The sequence below is a fragment of the Phyllostomus hastatus genome, unplaced genomic scaffold (assembly GCF_019186645.2).
Source record: "Phyllostomus hastatus isolate PE091 unplaced genomic scaffold, TTU_PhHast_1.1 phas_contig_1, whole genome shotgun sequence".
In the NCBI taxonomy this organism is placed as follows: domain Eukaryota; kingdom Metazoa; phylum Chordata; class Mammalia; order Chiroptera; family Phyllostomidae; genus Phyllostomus; species Phyllostomus hastatus.
The window spans coordinates 18889626-18909187 of NW_025333498.1; the positions used below are offsets into that span (position 1 = coordinate 18889626).

General features: G+C 37.5%; 1 protein-coding gene and 1 pseudogene across 4 annotated transcripts in view; both read left to right on the forward strand.

Moving 5' to 3' along the window:
- SLC25A12 (solute carrier family 25 member 12) overlaps positions 1-19562 on the forward strand; it is a 173068-nt gene that overhangs the window by 79906 nt on the left and 73600 nt on the right. The window contains exons 1-2 of one of the 4 annotated variants that reach the window (XM_045841481.1): positions 6904-7042; positions 7980-8033. In XM_045841481.1, the coding sequence (XP_045697437.1) occupies positions 7031-7042; positions 7980-8033 (66 nt within the window). In that variant the 5' untranslated portion in view covers positions 6904-7030. Of the gene's footprint in view, positions 1-6903; positions 7043-7342; positions 7370-7671; positions 7753-7979; positions 8034-19562 lie in introns of those variants that run through there. The other 3 variants (XM_045842281.1, XM_045840065.1, XM_045840811.1) reach the window with 3 other exon arrangements.
- Positions 4810-5150, forward strand: LOC123825578 (annotated as a pseudogene).

Below are 19562 nucleotides of genomic sequence, written 5' to 3' on the forward strand. Positions count from 1 at the left end.
AGAAGGGAAAGCCCAGATCCAAGGTAATCCTCAAGGGTAGGGTATTGATGGGTGACTGAGGGACCCAGCAGGATGTGTGGTCTCCCAGTTATATACTTTTGGTTGGAATTGGAGTATGTGATAAACCACAAAGTTATTTTTTATCCCAAGGCCTAATGCTGCTTTGGCCTTTTGGCACATGCAAAAAGTTTTGGTATCATCTTTTCAGCTTTATTCACTAAAAAAAAAATGAATTGTAGCAACTGCTGCAGTAAAATATTCTCCATACTTTAAGATTCGTGCTACTTATTTTTCTTATATTTCATTTGGCTGCAACAGTGAGTTTAGTACACATACAAGGCACTCAATACATTTTTATTAAGTAAAATTTGGCTCATTCCAAACATTACATTAGAGTGTTAAAAGAAGCATTAAAGCTCATATAGTTCAATTCTCCATTGATCATAAGGTTTCCCACTCAATACTAGCTTTCACATGACTGGCGCAGTGTTAGGGCACTCACAGCCTTAGACATCCAGAGCAGGTCATTCCATACATTTCTTCCAAAAATCCATTGAAAAGAAAACTGGCTCTTATTGCCTCCACAGGGAATAAAGAAGACTGTGATCCCAAAATAAGATCATGTTATCCTCATTGCGTAATTCATAAGACTTAAGAGTCAAACTCTGAGGAAGAGCAGTTCAGGAAGATGTAATTACAAGAGTACAACTATTTCATCAGATTTTTGATACCCCACCCTTTCTCTCCACCAAGATGAGAATTCATTTCAATTAGATCAAATGTCATACAGGGTATATAATACTTTTACAGTATAGAGAAGTTATAAACGTGTCATTTTTTTTCTAGTGTCTAACTACAAGTGGCTTAGGTTGAAATAATTTCTGATTTATTGATTTCCAGGTCAGTCTACCAATTAGAACATAATTTGCTCAAACTTGGACACTTAACCCTTCGTAGTCCTCCCCAGGCTAATGCCTTCCATTTCCCTATACAGACTCTTAGTGAGGGAGAAGTTGAAAGCACAGCTTATAAAATTTATGAGTTTTGCAATATTGCAGTAAAATATAGAGAACTATTTTATACTTCTAGGTATAGGCCAAAACCAATGTACACACAAATATCCTTTGTGTGTGTATGTGTGCACCAAGGTCAGATAATGCTATTTATTTTGAATATTTTAAGTGAGCTTCATCTTGATGGGGGCATTAAATCTGGCTTATTTCTCATCATAGTGATGACATGTGTACCTTTAACCCAGGAAGAGCTCTGCTTCTGGTTTAATTAGTCAGTGATAGCCTAATGCTCAATTAAGTGTCCATACACCACCTTGATTTACTTCTTGCAAGGTGACATCCATAGAAGCTGTATAGGATGTGGAAACAGAAATACAAATGTACTCATGTCAGTGAAATAATCAAAGGAGACAGGAGCATAAACAGAAATGGTATGTTATTAAAGATGGAAGTAGGCCCAGGAGTTGTAGCAGGATAGGCTCATTGGAAATTGCCTGTTCTCTTAATAATTACATTTTAGTTTATTAGGGCACTAGGCATTAGTATAATTCTAACTTCCACCAACAAAGTGCCTGGCTGGTATTGAATTAATATGATGTAAGCTGCCTGGGAGTTGAAGACATGCTAGTGTGGTTTGTCTAGTAAGCTCATATTTCAGTTTTGCATCTGGAGGTAGTATAATATTTTCATGGGCAGCAACTCCTTGAGCACATTTAAATCCCTAGCTTAGTGACTATGCATTGAAACTTTTATGAAATCAATTTTAAAAACTGACTATTTATGACAATACATTTTCAATTACTCTCTTGGCCTTCAACTTCCAATTTTGCTTTCTGAAATGTCATTCTTTTTAATTTTTTATTTTATTGATTATGCTATTACAATTGTCCTTATTTATCTATCCCCCTTGGTCCACCTCCACACAGCAACCCCCAACTCCCTCAGGCAATCCCATCACCATTTTTCATGTCCCTGGGTCATGCATATAAGTTATTTGGCTCCTCCATCCCTATGCTGTATTTTACATCCCTGTGGCTATTCTGTAACTACCTATTTGTACTTCTTTTTTTTCTTTAAGATTTTATTTATTCCATTTTAGACAGAGGGGATGGGAGGGAGAAAGAAAGGGAGAGAAACAGCAATGTGTGGTTGCCTCTCTTGTGCCCCCTACTGGGGACCTGGGCTGCAACTCAGGCATGTGCCCTGACTGGGAATTGAACCGATGACCCTTGGGTTTGCAGGCCAGTGCTCAGTCCACTGAGCCACACCAGCCAGGGCCTATTTGTACTTCTTAATCACAGCACCCCTTCACCCATTCTCCCCTACCCGCCTCTCATCTGGCAACCATCAAAATGTTCTCCATATCCATGATTCTGTCTCTGTTCTTCTTGCTTGCTTAGTTTGTTTTTCAGATTCAATTATTGATAGATACATATTTTTGCCATTTTATTGATCATAATTTTGATCTTCTTTTCCTTAAATAAGTCACTTTAACATTTCATATAATAATGATTTGGTGATGATGAAGTTCTTTAGTTTTTTTCCTGTCTGGGAAGCTCTTTATCTGCCCTTCGATTCTAAATGATAGCTTTGCTGGGTAGAGCAATCTTGGTTGTAGGTCTCTGATTTTCATGACTTTGAAAATTTCTTCCAATCCCTTGTAGCCTGCAAAGTTACTTTTGTGATATCAGCTGACAGTCTTATGGGAACTCCCTTGTAGGCAACTAACTTCTCTTGCTCCTTTTAAGATTCTCTCTTTATCTTTAACCTTTGGCATTTTAATTATGAATGGGCCTTTTTGCACCCATCTTGTTCGGGACTCCCTGTGCTTCCTGGACTGGCATGTCTAATTCCTTCACCAGATTAGGGGAGTTTTCTTTCCCTATTTCTTCAAACAGATTTCCAGTTTCTTGCTGTTTCTCCTCTCCTTCTGGCACCCCCTATGAGGCAAATGTTGGACCTCTTGAAGTTGTCCTAGGGGCTGCTTATACTATCCTCAGGTTTTGGATCCTTTTTTCTTCCTGTTGTCTTGATTGGTTGTTTTTTGGTTCATGTTCCAAATCATTGATTTGATTCTTGGTTTCATCCATTCTACTGTTGTTTCCCTGTATATTATTCTCTATTTCAATTAGTGTATCTTTCAATTCTGACTGATCTTTTTTTATGTTGTTGAGGTCCTCACTAAGTTCCTTGAACATCCTTATACGCAGTGTTTTGAACTCTGCATCTGATAGATTGCTTCTCTCCATTTTGTTTAGCTCTTTTTTCTGGAGTTTTGACCTGTTCTTTCATTTGGACCGTGTTTTTTTGCCCCCTCATTCAGGCAGCCCCCCTGTGTTTGTTTCTGTGTATTAGGTAGAGCTGCGTTCACTCTGTGTCTTGGTAGTGTGGCCTAATGTAGTAGGTGTCCTTTTGGGTCCAGTGGCATGGCCTCCCCTTATTATCCATGCTGGGTATCAGGGTGCGCCCCTTGTGTGCGCTGAGTACACTCTGCTCTGTAGTTGAACTTCAGTTGCTGTTGGCAGATCAATGGGAGGGATTTCCCCAGGCCACTCAGCTACAAGGATTGGCTGTGACCACTGACCACCAACCTCTGTCTAATGTGGAACATCAGTTCTGCAATGGGAGGCAGGCGGTGCTTTGACTTGGTCTGTAGCTGTCCACTGGATGTGCTGGCCTTGGGATTTTGGGTGCTGCAGGCCCGGGTCAGCCCCCACCTTTGTTTTTCCCAGGGCACCCTGCCTGAGCTATAAAGCAGCCTGAGATGTCTGCTACTTGTGCTGCACTTGAAGATTCCCGGGAGAAGCCAAGCTATGAATCTAGGCTGGCTGTGGGCTATTGCTAGTGCCGGGTCTGGGGCTCACTGAGGCCAGCTGTTGATTGTTCGAGAGGATTTAGAAAGTTGTACAGTATGAGCCAAGACCAGCCATTCATATGGAAAAGCAGCTTGGTGTTCTCCAAGGTGGGTTAAACAGTGTTAGCCAGGTTGGCTGAGTCTCAGATATTTCACCAGTTTGCCAGCTCCTTGGGTGGGGGGGATTTATAAGAGGGACAATGGCCTCTGCTCATTCTAAATGCAGACACTTCCATTTCTCCCTGTGTACCACTGATGCCTTTCAAGCTCCTTCCCTGGTGCTGGCGCTCAGAGGGAGTGAGTCTGAGTAGGTGAGTGTGTGTGCAAGTTCTTTAAGAGCAATCTGCTTGGGACTCCAGAATTTTCTTCCACTGACTCAATCCCAACTGGTTTTTGCAGCCAGAAGTTGTGGGACTTATCTTTGTGGCACTGGAACTTTGGACTGGGACTCTTTGCCTGCAAAATATCCTTCCTGAATTTTTATCCACCGTACATGTGTGTGGGACCAGCCCATTCCATGTCTGTGCCCCTGCTACCAGTCTGAATGAATGTGGTTTCTTTAATTCCATAATTGTCAGACTTCCTTACAACTTGATTTCTGATAGTTCTGAGTGATGGTTGTTCTACATTTTAGTTGTAATTTTGATGTGGTTGTGCAAAGAGGTAAGCCATGTCTGGTTATGCCTAATCTTGACTGGCAGTCCCTGAAATATCATTCTTTATGGACTATCTTACTTATCAAGTTTTCAACTTGTTCTACAGTTTTAAAATTATTTCTTGTTTAAAAATATCATTTGAGGGCCCAGTCGCTGAGCTGCTGCCACACTCAGCAACCTTCCCCTTGAACCTCCCTCATTTCTCGACGGTCTGTTGTCTCTGCCACCCTTCTCCCATCTCAGCCTTCTGCAGGGCACTTGCACCAAGGAAGAGGAATAGAATCATATGCCCACTATCCAGAACCTCTACTCTTTCGTTCCCTTTCCTGATGTAAGTAGGGTGATTATCTGCTTCCTGCTGGCACTGAGGACTATGTCCATATAATGATTCAACAGAGAAATGGCAGGAAGACCCTTACTACTGTCTGAGGAATCACTGATGATTGTGATAAAAAGAAACTAGTGAAGGCATTTAAGAGGAAATTTGCCTGCAATGGTACTGTAATTAAACATACAGAATATGAGGAAGTAATTCAGGTACAGGGTAACGAGTGCAGGGACATTTGCCAGTTCCGTGTAGAGATTGGACTGGCTAAGGATGACCAGATGAAGGTTCATGGGTTTTAAGTGCTTTTGCTCACTGAAGCTTAAGTTAGGATTTCCTTGCAATGGGTATAATTTCCCTTCTGTCCCTTGTCACAAGTTTAAAAACCTCACAGCTTGTATAATGTAACCATTTGGGGTCTGCTTTTAACTTGGATTAGTGTAACTCCTTCATGCAATAAACTGAAAAAAGCCAAAAAAATCAGTTGAAATTTAAAGAGTTATAAATTACTATATTGGCATTTAACTTAAAAAAACACAATAACAATTGGTTCCAATAGAATATAATCCCTTCATTATAAATAAATACCTTTTTTCACTTAAGTATTTTATTCAAACTGAAGGGGCCACTAAACTATTCATGGGCCACTAAACAGACATCCTTCCCTTGTAAAGTAACAAAATAAACATCTTGAGTTTCCTACTTGGAGAAACTTCATAAAATTAGAGAGAGCAGAGTATCAGGATAATAAGGTGTTGATAGAACAAAATGTGAATTTGTATTTTTATGTCCAATTATATAGATAAAGAACTTTGAATAGATTGAAGAAAGATGTAATAATGGTGGTAGACAGTTAAATCAACTGCAGCAGAAAAGCTCATTTTAGGAGTACTAGTAATGTAGCATTCCTTATCAACAATTGTCATTTGCCACTCCTCTTTCCTCATTTCTATTAACTTGTATACTAAACCCAAATGTGATTAGTGAGACTGGAAAAAAAGAAGCCTCCTCTGAGAGTGGACATTGGAAATATAAAAGAGGGTGGAGAGGGATTACAGAGTTAAGTGAGGTCAAGATAAATTTTGGAGTCGTTTAGACTTTTTTTTTTAAATCAGGGAGCACGCTTGGTTTCAAGACAAACAGGAACAAAAAGAACACACTTAGGGATGGGATTGTGTGGAAGCACTTACCATCTGTAAACTTCTAGAGAGTAAGGACTTTATGTTGTCATTGCAAGTAGAACTGTATCTAGCACATAATAGCTGCCCAGTAAGTGTTGAATGAATGAATATGTGGCTCAGTATAGTCATAATGGCAAGACTTAGTTTTAGAGACGTTATTTTGTTTTAAGGGCTAGCTGCTACTACTTGTTAGGTAGGGCTGGAAATGTTTATGTATGGGCAAAGTGGGTCAGGATTTAGTGCCAGCCCAGTCCAACACAAATAGATTTTTTTTCCCCATTTGCGTTTGTGCCGCACCTCGGATTTGAGTGATTGGCAACATGGACTGAGTCTAATAAAGCTTGTTAACAGTACACGAAACACAAATATATTAAGCATATTCATCCCATGACAATTTAGGAGCATATTTCTCAAATTGTGTTTACTTAGGTTTCCCCCAGAGTGAGTGCTTCCCAATCTTTTTTATTGTTATTATTTGCCACTAGTTGTCATTAGTTCATTTATCATCATCATCATCATCATCATCATTATTATATTAATGGAATATGTTCTTTGATCCTTCGAAATCTTGCTCAATCTAGGCCCCAAGTGTTCCTTTAAGTCTCAGAGTAAAACGACTTTGGCTGAAGTCAGTGCCCAAAGCCACACCCACTAAGAGGCCTTTGGCAACCAGGGGCTTTCCTGGAGGCTACTCAACTGTCAGCAACCCAGCAGCGCGTCGGAATCCCAAGGCTAGCATTCCAGTCTTCCTTGCGGGAGGCGCGTCCCCTTCCTCAGCGCGGCGGCTTGTAGGACTTGCCCCTGGTTCCCAGCTCAGCTCCCTTTTCTGAACCGCGTGCGCGGCACTCTCCCCGCCTCTTTCGCCCCGGATCGTTTGCATAAGGACGCGCGCAACGCTGGCGAACGGGAGGGCGGGCGGGGCCCAGGAGGCGGCGCGCGCGCGCGCCCTGACAGCTGGGCCCTGCTCGCTCCCTCGCTCGTCCCCGGCTTCCGAGCACAGCATGGCGGTCAAGGTGACTCCAACTCTCTGCTGCTGCCTTTATTGCATAAGAGACATTCTAGGCCCCCTGCTTGAAGCCCCTCACCTCTTCCCATTTCCTTCTTTGCCTGGTTCTTAGACTGCCCTGGAGTTCCAGCCCGTGGGTGGTAAAGCTGTGCGGGACTTGGACCGGAGAGAGAGGATGCCTGGTTGGGGGAGGGGAGGGAGGCGGGATTGTGAGTTGGAGGGGCTCCTGAGGACCACGGGTCGGTGAAGGAAGAGTAGTGTCCTGCGGTAATGGGTTTGTGAGCCCGTAGATGGAGGGCATCGCAAAGGGAGTGGAAGTGGCATGCAAGTTGGGGTACCTAAGGCATCTGTGTATTGCGGTGGGGGAGGGCAGTAATTGAGTAATTTGGGGCTTCAGTGGGGCCGAAGGCATTGCTTGGCATTTGCGCTGCAGGTGGCAGGATAGAGAAAGTATTTGGAAACGTAAGCAGCCTTTCATATTTTAGATTGGGTGGAGAAAGAGAGGGGCACGGAGATAATTATATTCTGGGTTGCTTTCCATGGGTAAGAAAGGCTGCTAGGCCATGCGATTAATTTGGGTGTTTCAGCTTCGTTGATCTACTCTTGCTGGCCTCTTGATTTGAAGTTGGGTGGTTGCTGTGTTGCTAATGGATGTGGGGTAAAGTGATAGATTCTCACTCACTGCCTTCCCATTCCAGTCCAGGTGAAATCTGTCTGGTAAATGTTCTCTGTTTTAGGTTCTTCACACTTGTCTTTTTCACCCGTAGTCACAGATCTCCAATTTGACAGTTCTTATCAGTATTAGTCCTTTGGTTTGTTTTAAACTAAATGCCCTTATAAAAGATAAGAGCATTGATTGTTAGCATCTGTGAACTCTAATCTGAGGAGATTAAGTGGCATCTAGTGAAGTATTAACTGGCTTTTTCTTTTTTTTTCCCTCACAGGTGCAGACAACCAAGAGAGGTGATCCTCATGAGTTAAGAAACATATTCCTACAGGTAAATTGTCTTTTGTAGTATGGTTTTTCACTGAGGGGAAAAGGTATAAGTCTAGTACTTTTGAGGCCTTAACCTTCAGGAATGATCTATTTTCACATATTCTTAAAAAATGGCTAGATAATATAGTTTGTAATTCTTATTTCAAGGCTTGAATAAGAGTTTTTGTTTTTATTAAAGTTTGATGAAAGATTTTCTTCAAATTATTATTTTTTAAAACATGACTTAGGACATGTAAAAGAACACTAAGAAAAAGAATTTCCAGCTTCCCTTAATGACTGTGACCAAAATGAAATTTCAAAATGTATTGACATTCTTGTGTAATGATAGGTATGGTGATTTAAATTCTTTTTTTCTTGAAAACTGCTGATGTAATGATGTAAAAGATGTAATGATGTAAATGATGTAAAAGATTTTAAATTGCATGATTTTCCTAGTTATAAGCAATTCTCTATGTAATTTTTTTACAGAGATAATATTATACCTTTTCAATTTGTGTGTCTTTTTTCCCTTTACTTTTAAAATATATCTGTATGCTTTTGTCTGTTACAAAATGTTATGTGAGATTCTTGCCAGGATCCACCTTAACTTGTGATAAGTTTTAAGGATCAGTGATTTGGCTGTAAACTTAAAAAAAAAGTTGGCTTAGTTCTTTGTTTTGCTTTCTTTTCTTAAATTTCAAAAGTTCCCCATGCAGGAAGTTGTACTTAAGGAGTAGATGTAAAGGAAGTCAAGCTAAGATATTCCACTAAATATTGTCTTTCTCTGAAGTTTTCTTTTGAGAACTTTCTGTTTAGGACCTGGGTTCTTATACAGAAAATTTTGACCTTGGGCAGGTCCCTGTTGGGTATTAGTTTTCTTTGTAAAACGAGAGGTGATCTTTAAGGTTCCTTCCAACTCCTAAAGTCTATGGTTCTATATTAGGAACAGGTTCTAACATATGCTGATGAGCCTGGAATAGATGACATTTTTACCTGTGACGTGGATTGCTTATCCTATTTTGGGGGAGGAGGCTGCAGAGATGATTTTAGGGGAAGTATGATTTCTAGAACAAATGTAATTGTAGTAGAAATGTCCTATTTATGGTTTGTAACCCTTATTTCTCACACAAGTTCTTGAAAATAACCAAAAATATATTAGTATTCATATCATGTGATTATATTAAGTTGTTTTGTGAGTTCATGTGATATAGTTAATTTTGTTTTCTAGATTAAGTAGGCAGGGAGAAGTCAGTTGAAATGATACATGATATAAAGAAAAGAGCATTGACCGAAGTGTCAGGAACACTGGTTTCAATTCTCAGTCCTGCCTCTGGCTGGTTGTTGCTCCCGTAGGCTAATATTCTGGACTTTGTGGGCTTCATCTTCTTATGTGGGACTCAAGAGGACTTATGGGAATAGAAACTGAGGTCCTTCTAGTTTTAAAAATCCTGTGGGGGGAAAAATGTTTCTGTATGGATTTGCTTTTTGGAAGAGAAGGGATTGAAGAACAAGGAGAGAGCTAGAATGATGCTAGCTTTTTGACAGCTTTTAAATCTTATTATCTTTTTATACATTATTTTGATAATGCTCTTACTATTTTTATATTGAAAATTATGGAATTCATAACTGCACATATAGCACTAACTTATAAGCATTGACCCAAGAATTACTAGTAGATAACAGAGAAAACATAGATACATTCAGGAAGGTATAAAGCAGTTAGAAAGACACAGTATATATAGTTAGTTGAATCAATTATAGGACAGTTACCAAGTAACATATTAGATTTTTGTTATCCTACCTTAAATACTTCAAACTATACAGGGAATTATTTAGGAACAGTTTTGTTTTAGATACACATGGTTTGTTAATAGTATAAAGATAATAGGGGACAAAAATACATATTAACTACACATTTCTTTAGCATTTAGCCCAAAAATATTTACCAAGGACTGTTTTCTGTGTGCCATGTGTGCACTTGTTTTATTTTAGTGCTAGACACCAAGTTGAGTAATCCAAGGGGAAGATTGAGCCAAGACTTGAATCCTCTCTGAGGTTCATTCCAATTCTAACAGTTTGTGGTTGAGGGAGTCTAGTAAAGGTCTAGCATAGCCTCTGGAAGAGCAATCAAATGGACTTGCCTAGATTAGAGTGGCCATGTAATAATAATGACAGTGGCTAATATTAATTGATCATTCTGCAGTGTGTTGGGCATTGGCCTGGTACTTTAAGGATATTATTAATTTTCATAACAACCTTAGGAGGTAGGGTTAGTGTCCCTGTTAAACAGATGAAGTATTAAATGACTTGTTCATAAGTGACAGAAGCTGGATTCAAAGGAAACTGCAGAACCCATTCTTTTAACTCTTAAATTATACTGTTTGTGGGGTCTTAAAACAGAATGATTTTTGAAAGTGTACGTGAGGGGTTAATGGCAGCTACGTTTGTTAAGAAGTTAAAGAAAGAAAAGATTGTTGACATAGATGATTTTTAAAAAGTGCCTCTTCACTGTAACTACCTAGAACATTTGACCAAGGAGTTTGGATTTGAAACAGTGGGGAAGCACTGTGGGTTTCTGAGTGGGAAAATTGAAGTGGTGAATGCTGTCAGCTTTGTGTTGGCTGGATAAAGTGTGGAGAGGTTGGAAGTAGGTAGGACTATCAGTTAAGAGGCTTTTGAAATAATACAGATGGGTGATAATGACCTGGAGAGGCTGGTGGCTGGGGAAATGGAAAGAACAATAACAGAAACTTTGTAGGAGATGAATCTATTGAATTTGGTATTAAATATGAAAGTAAAGGGAAGAGGAGTGAATCTGGCACTTTTAAGATAGATCTTAATTGATGAAGCATCTATTTTGAGAATTTTGGTTAGGGGAGGAGTTTAGGTGTGATTGCTAAGTAAATGTGCCCTAATAAGTTAAAGTCAGGTTTGGACAGTTACAAATTCATATAGGCGGTATATAAATCTTTATGACTACAGGAATTAAATATAAAATAAGACAGGGAAAAGGGACTGATTGGTAAGTGATATCCACAACTGATGTCAGAAGGAGAAGGATGAGAACTACGGAGAATGGTCCCAGGGTAAGTGAGAGTTTTATGGAAAGGATATAGTAAAAAACTATATGCTGTTATTAGTATAATTTAGTTTTGGTAGGATTTGGGGGTCACTTGAGTTTGGGATCTTTTGAGCACTGAAAGAGTACAGAGAAAATTTAATTTAGAATTTTAGAATACAGTTAGAATACAGTTAAAAGCTCTTTTTTAAAAAAATAAAATTTAAATTTGTGGCATTAACTGTCTAACTTCACAAATGGTCAGTATGGCTCAAAAGTCATTTGTTTTGTAAACAGCAAAATATTCCTATTTGAAAGTGCTAGTATATCTATGTTTAGTGGAATTACATGTGCAAGTTATAAGAGTAAGGCATTAGCCCTGGCTGGTGTGGCTCAGTGGGTTGAGCTCTGGCCTGTGAACTGAAAGGTCATGGGTTTGATTCCTGATCAGGGCACATGACTTGGGTTTCCTGGGCCAGGTCCCTGATTGGGGAGTGTGCCATCTTGTATGTTAATGTTTATCTCCCTCTCATTCTCCCTCCCTTCCCCCTCTGTAAAAATAAATAATATCTTTAAAAAAAGAATAAAAGATTATTATTTTGAATATAGAAAAATAGGTTTATTATTTTTTTCTGTGTTGATTGCTTCTCAAATTTTGATGAACTATATTTTCTATTGGTTAAAAAAAAGAACAGCCCTGGCTGGCGTAGCTCAGTGGATTGAGTGTGGACTGCAAACCAAAGTGTTGCAGGTTCGATTCCCAGTCAGGGCACATGCCTGGGTTGCAGGCCACGGCCCCCAGCAACCGCACATTGATGTTTCTCTCTCTCTTTCTCCCTCTCTTCCCTCTCTAAAAAAAAATAAATGAATAAAATATTTTTAAAAAAGAACAGAAAATAGTCACTAGGAATCTGTTTATTTCCTGCCCCTCAAGTTTATAAAATTGGAGCATAACAAATGAATTCGTACATGTTAGTCTGTGCTATAATTTTACAGCCAGTTGTCAAGCTAAGATTTTACTAATACTACCCTTTCAATTGTCATTTCTTGATTTAGCTTTCTTTTTTTACCTCTCTCTCTCACTCACTATCACTGACCCAGTTTTGCTACATCAGAAGTATACGGTAGCTAAAAGAAGGCAATAGAGCAATGAGGAGGGAGGTGAGATGAGGACAACAGGAATGCTACAGGCTGTTTGTCATAAGCCTGACAAATTTCAAAATAAAAATTTTGTCTAGTCTGTACTTTGTAGCAAAGTAGGTTTATCAAAAACTGTTCTGAGTGAATGTTTTTTCAAGAACTCTTTTTTCTCTCTTTTTTTAAGTTGATAGACCTTCTGTTGTTCATTTATGAAAATATTGTATGGAGAAAGCAACACATGTAGAGACCTTACATTCATTATATATGCTAGATCAAAAATGTACTGCAATGTAGAACTCAAATATTGTCTTCAGCCTATTCTTTTTCTCATTATCACTGATGTAACAATAAAGGTCATATCCCATATAAAATTATAAAAATGCTTTTTTTTCTATCTTGTTTATTTAGGATTAGAGACTAAGTGGACAAAGATGCTACTAATGTAAAGCAAAAGAGTGGTTCTGCCTTAGGGTATTTATGATAACATTAATTTTTATTTGAAAGAAATGTCCTTTTATTTAATAAATATTTGTGTATGTATTATGTATTTACTTACTTTTGGCAGTAACCTGGGTTGGAGAAGGAAATTAAGCAGGGCTTCCTTCCACTTTGTTGGAATACACATTAGGGCTACGTTTTCAAAAAGTGGAATGTTTGCCATAATATTACAGTAATAATACAAGTGGTAGTAAAAAATGATAGTATCTACTGAGGCCAAATGTAGAGAGGAAAAATTGCTTTCTTACAATATTTGTGGAAACAGTTTTTGAAAAGCAATGTGGCAATGGTTTAAAGTAAAAAGAAGATACCACTTGAACATACAATCCTACTTTTGTGATATATGTCCCAGAGGAATAAAAATGCTCATGGGAAAAAAAAACATACATATGTATGAGGTTGTTAGTTGTAGGACTCGATTCTTCCTGAAAAGGGGCAGAGGGACAGAATGAAACTAAAGCTGTCAAAGGGAAGTGGTAGAAAGATTAAACTATGCAGATACAAAAAGAATGTATTAGGCCTATTCCAGCTGCTTTAGAGGGATTTCCAATGTACCATTAAGTGAGAAAAGAAAAATGTAAAGAAGTGTATATAACATGATTTTAGTTTTTTACAAGTCACTTCACATATGTTGTATGTATATTTTATATATGTTTGTATGATTTAATGGGCATTGAGAAAGAGATGGAAGCATCGAAACTAAGTTTTTTACTTGATTGAGGGGAGAACTAGGGGAAAATAAAAGTCTCAATGTGTATGTATCAGATTTTGAGCAAGTGAATAATTGAAAAAGTCAGAATTTAGCAATTCAGAACCTAAAGTTAAAGGAGGACTTCCCAGCATAAGTTGGGTTGAATAAACATAGTATGAGATGCACAGAAGGGGTCTAGAGTATTTTTTAACCACACTGATTATTTTCACCAGTTCTTCAGAATTGAAGACCTGAAGATAGTAATTAACCTTTATCTTTAGTTTATAAAATATTTACCATAAACTATAGAGAATTCTCATTAAAAAAAAAGTATTACTCATTAAGGGCAAACTGGCACCATAGTGAGATTTTATCCTTGAATCAACTAGAATGATTAAAAAATAAAGGAAAAGATGAGGAAATCAGTGTTATTAAATACCATGTTATGTTCTACCAATCAATATATTTTTAATTGCCTGATATGTGCCAGGCTAGGCATTGTGCTAGGTTCTCCCCTCACAGAGCTAAGATAGAGGAGTTCAGTAAAGGTAGGACCTCTCATTCTAGGTAAGGGTGAGACAAGGACAATAACAAATACACCCCCCGCCCCCAACTACATATTGTGACCAGTCCAATATGAAAATAAAATGAATAATGGAAAAGGCTATCATTTTTCCAGAGGGTGGTCAGTAAAGGGCCCTGAGGAGGTGATACTACAGCTGAGAACTAAATGGTGAGTTGAGAGAATTCCAGACAGGGCTCACATGTACAAAGGCCTAGATGTGGATAAGGGTTTGGTATGTTCAGCAAACAACAAGGAGGCCAGTGTCCTTGAAGTATCAGTGAGTGAGGGGGTTAGTGGCCAGTAAGAGATGAGGCTGAAGGAACCTCATTAAGCAGGGCGTTGTTTATAGGCCATGGGGAAGAGTTTGGATTTTTTAAGGGCATCATGGAAACCACTGAAGGTCTTTCACTTTGGAAGTGGAACGATTCAATTTATATTTAAGTAGATCATGTTTAAAAAGGTGAAATTGAAATTTAAATTTTCTTATACATTTGTGTGTGTCCTCCTGTCCATAGCGTTCTTAGAATACTTTGAGCTGGGCCTCAGATGACTTTTCAGCCGGGAAGCAGCCAAGTGCAGGTGGACCCACATGGGCTGTGTAGTCTAACCTGGATTTGAATCCGTATTTGGTTTCTTTTGGCTATGTGACCTCTGGTTACTTAGAGCCTCCATTACTTTTGGAGCCTACTTCCTTATCTGTCTAAGAAGGATAACTACACCTAGCATCCCTATGTGAGGTCATAAGGTGATAATGTGTAAATGGTGCCTGACACATGCAGAACTGAATAAAGCTTAGTTCTTTGTTCTCTTCCTTTTCTTCTAAGATAAGATGAGGACTTTTCTGAACAGGATTTGAGTCCCCAGGTAACTGCTGGACCTATAAAGTGGCAACATATTAATATGTGTTTATGACTGTGTACATATAATCAGTTACTCATATTCTTGAAAAATACATCTGAGATGTTCACAAATCCACACATTCAGAAATACAATTGTGAGAGGTCATGGCTTCTCCCAAGTGTATAGATTCTGAGATGGGGGTTAGCCATGGTCTAATAATGCGATACCTGAGAGGCTGTGTAAGGTATGTGCAGTTTTCTCCTGAACCTTCACTTGCTCAGTCTGGATCAGAGAAGGAATAATAGTCTAGCCATAGGCTCTGAAATACTAAAACACAGACCTGAAGAGAAACTTGTAATTCACTTGTTATGTGTAAGCTTTTAAAAAATCATCATCTTCCTGTTCTCTCCAGTTGTTTTTTAATATTTTGTACAGCAGATCCTTGAGTAACATCATTGTGCTCAATTTTGTTTTGTTATAACCATGAGATGCCATAGAATCTTAACTCTTTTTACATCAATTAGCCTATGGTAAATTGGTTACTTTATACATCATTTTGCTGCAGTTCCAAGAACCTATTGATGATAAGTAAGGACTTACTGTACTGCCGAAGTTTCTGAAGCATCATTCATTGAAGCCAGTGTCATGGCCATTTTTGGACACCTAAAACAGTGTAATTGGTTACTTACTGAGCCACTGTTTTGTCTCAGGTACTGTTCTAAATGTTTTATACAAATAATATTTAATCCTCAGAACAACTCTCTAAAGTAGGCACCATTAGTATTCCCATTTTATAGATGAGGAAACTGAGCACCAGAAAAGTTAAGCAACTTGCTCAAGGTTATACAGTACATGGAAGAAACATGCTTTTCCTTTTTTTTAACATATAGAATAGTTAATGCATATAGAATAATAGTACATACACAATAATCTCATTATAGCCTTTCAAAACTTTATTATGAAAATTTTAAACATATGCAAAATGAGCAAAAATAGCATAATGAATTGCCATGTACTCATTACTCAGATTAGCCAACTATCATGGCCAATCTTGCTTCATCCATATTGCAGCAGCATTGGGTTATTTTGAAGCGATTCCCAGACAAAATATCACTGCATCCATAAATACTTCAGTATGTATCTAAAAGATGATGACTCTGAAAAGCCAGCCAAACCACAATAAAATGATCATACCTAAAAATGTTTGTTAATAACACAGACTTCCTCCATTCAGTGTTGAAATTTTCCTGATTGTTTCATACTCTTTTTAAGTTGCTTTATTAAAATTAGGATCCAAGCCATGTTCATGCTTCATATTTGATTGATTAGTCTCTTAAATCTCTTAATATTGTCTGTTCCCTACAAGGATAAAAGAATATCCTTTTTTATAGTAAAAATATTGGTATTTAGTTAAGACTTACCTACATTAAAACATTCTATCTCCCTAGGAGCTGTACCTTTGTTGTCAAAGACATGATTTGCCCAGGCTTATAAATATATATGCTCCTTGTATGTTCCCATGGTTACTTACACCAAGAGATTGAAATATTTATTTTAAGAACAATGCAAATTAATTATTCAACTTAATCTGCCCTGAGAAGCATTCTAATTCCAGTTATTGAGTTCTCTGGGGTCGTCATTTTATTTCCTAGGTTTGGACACGTTAAGGGGAAAATTGTTTTGGTAGACCTAGTATATTGTTGATTTCAGTGATTAACGAGGGTTTTGTACCTCCCTATTGTGTTAGGAATTGCATTGTTTAGCTGGCAGAAGGACTTGGTGTAATGGACAGTAAACATAACATATATTAAAGCAAAAAGAAAAATAAGCACATAGTATTTCATGGAAGCAGTCTGTCAGAAAGGCAGACATCTGAGGAATTTTCTTTGCAAAATCAAATAGAAGGTTTTGTTTCTAGTATATGTGAAATATGCAACTGAAAGTGCTAATTAAAATGAGATGTGTGAAACTGCCTTTCTCTGATGGATGTGTAGTTGATTTTGATAAATATCAGAAAAATTTTGCATCACTAATTAAAATCTGTTTTTAAAATTAATGTGGCTCAAAAAAGTTGTTAAAATTGGAGGGAGGAGGTGGGTGGAGGTGGAAGAGGGTGTGGGGGAGATAAATGGTAATGGAAAAAATACAACAAAAATAATGTTTAAAAAGTTGTTAAAATTAATGTCGCCAAATGTGTTTAGAATTCTGTTGTCTCATTAAAATATTATTTATGACAGAAGGTGAATTCCACATTGCACCATTGTAACAGGGTTTGTGTGTTAGATCTGTGATGGTCTTTGTTCATTATGCAGAGTGCTTTTGTAGTGAAAGGGCATGCATTCCTGACTAAATTTGGCTTTCATTAAGAGTAAGAGCAGTAATAAGGAAGAACAGCAAAAAGATTAGTTTCATATGCTCAGCTTTTTCCATGATACATATCTTTTTCTTCCATTGTTCATGTAATTCATTTTTCTATATGGGAAACGCTCTATTTAATATTTGAAGTTACTGAACTTTGTGACATTGTCATTCGAGTTCCTGCAGTTGAAAGTATGTTAAGGTCTGAAAATGTCAGTTCATCTCCTTTGGAACAAAGCCATAGAGGAACAGTGTGCTTTGACTCGTATTACAGCTACTTGTTGGATAAGCAGAGGTGAATCTGCCTAGACCAGTCAGGACCAATCTCCTGGTAAACCCAAGAACTGTGGAAGGAAAACTTGGTTTGGAGAAAAAAGAATTAGAACAATAACTCCTTAATGTTTGAGCAAAAGCAGAAAAATTCAGTAAACCAAGGAAAGAAACTGGGATTCTATGCCCTTCTGTGTTTCTAGGCATTTTAGAATAACCATTTCAATGTGCATGTATGTCCTGTAATAATAAGTGCTGTGGTGTTCAGAATCTCATTTTCTTCCCCTCACAACAAGACAGCTGTTTTCTGTTAAAGAGGCTCAGTGTTTTGCTCAAGAAATCTTAACTAGTTAACGGTGTGTGGGACTAGAACCTGTTTTCTGACGCTGGTTTAGGTGTCCATCATGCTGTCGTCTCTGAGCTGTCTGAGGACTCTGCATTCCTAAGTGTCAGGCGTAGTGCCTAGCACATAGTTGGTGCTTCATAAATGCTTTTTTAACTGAATGCAAAATAAACGGAATGATTTGATTTTAGCAGATTTTTAGCTTAAAAAGTAGTGCTTCTAGATATATTTTCTTGATTATGGTATACATAAAAAGAAAATTCTTGATCTTGATACACTGTATAATTTTAAAAAGTAATCAGCCTTCTAGTCAGCAGATTAGAATTTTCCTTTAAAAATCTCTGAAAAATCTTTTAGAAATATAAAACATCAAAGGATCTGTTTTTTAATTTAAACCATTTAAGCAGGAATTTGTGACCAGAGGTGTCCAACCTGTGGCCTGCAGGCTGTAGGCTGCCCAGGCTGGCTGTGAATGCAGCCCAACACAAAATCGTAAATTTACTTAAAACCTCTTTTTTGTTCATAAGTTTTCATTAGTGTTTGTGTGTGTAATGTGCGACCCAAGTTGGCTCTTCTTCCAATGTGACCCACAGATGCCAAAAGGTTAGACACCCAATTGGGTTTTTTAACTCAATTATGTCATTGAATTTTAAGTTAACCTTTTTTTTCCCTTAATCAATGGAAATTCAGGGTTGTGTGTAAATTTTTTCTAAGATTTGTTTTATAGTTAATCTGTGGTGTAAGTAGCATGTATTCTAAAGGTCACTTAAAGTTAAATTTGGTAAGTGGCAAAGGAGTTACTACTACCCACTTTACTCCAGGCAAATGAGGCCTTGATGTGTTGATCTGTTGGCTTGATAGGCAAAACATTTCTAGATAACATGGTCTTTTCATTTGCTGCTAAAGGTAGTTCAGTGTAAGTATGAAACCTTGCCATCTTTCATAGGCAATAATACAGATTAAATGTGTAAATATTCTAATCTATAAGATCCATTTTATTTCTCAAGCTTCAGATTGTCAAGGCTTTTTCAAGTACAAGTGAACAATACTCTGTAAATTTAAATATTTCTGGAAATGTGAAAGCTATGCACTTTGCATTCAAATACTTGAGTTGGGGTTGGATAATATTAAGAAAATAGACCTATTTTTTTTTTTTGCTTGTTTGTTTTTAAGATATGGTCAGCACTTCTTGTATATGTCTTTCAAGTGTCCTTGACTTCTTGCCCAAGAAGTATTTACAAGTGCTTAAGAGATATCTTTGAAATGGCCAATGATTAAGTCTGAAACTATTTGGAGTATAGATACAATATTTGATTAATTTAAAGTCATTTTATTTCACCCTTTGAAATGATAGGAACAAAATGGAAATAATATTATGAGACTACTAAATTGTTTGATATCCTAAATTTTTAGCATTGGGACACTCAAAACTTTGTTTTAAATTATTTTTTATTGTTTTTAGGGTGCATACTAAAGTCATTTTGATTAGTAAAAGGGAAGATGTCAATAAGGCCAGTTAACATTTTCTTATTTCTAGCCTTATGTGTTGCTATAGGCTGTGTTTACTTTTTAAAAATCTGTTTAAAACTTTATTACCCAGTCAGTTAAAATAAGAAGCATTAACAGTTATGAGGATGTTTAAAATAAATGGGTCATCTTTATTTTAAAGTATTAAAAATACTTTTGGTTTAAATATATTACCAATTTTACAGTACCCACTTTTTTGGTTGTTGTTAACATAATATCTAAAGTTTTTAGCATCTTGACTGACTCTGAGTAGATTCTAGT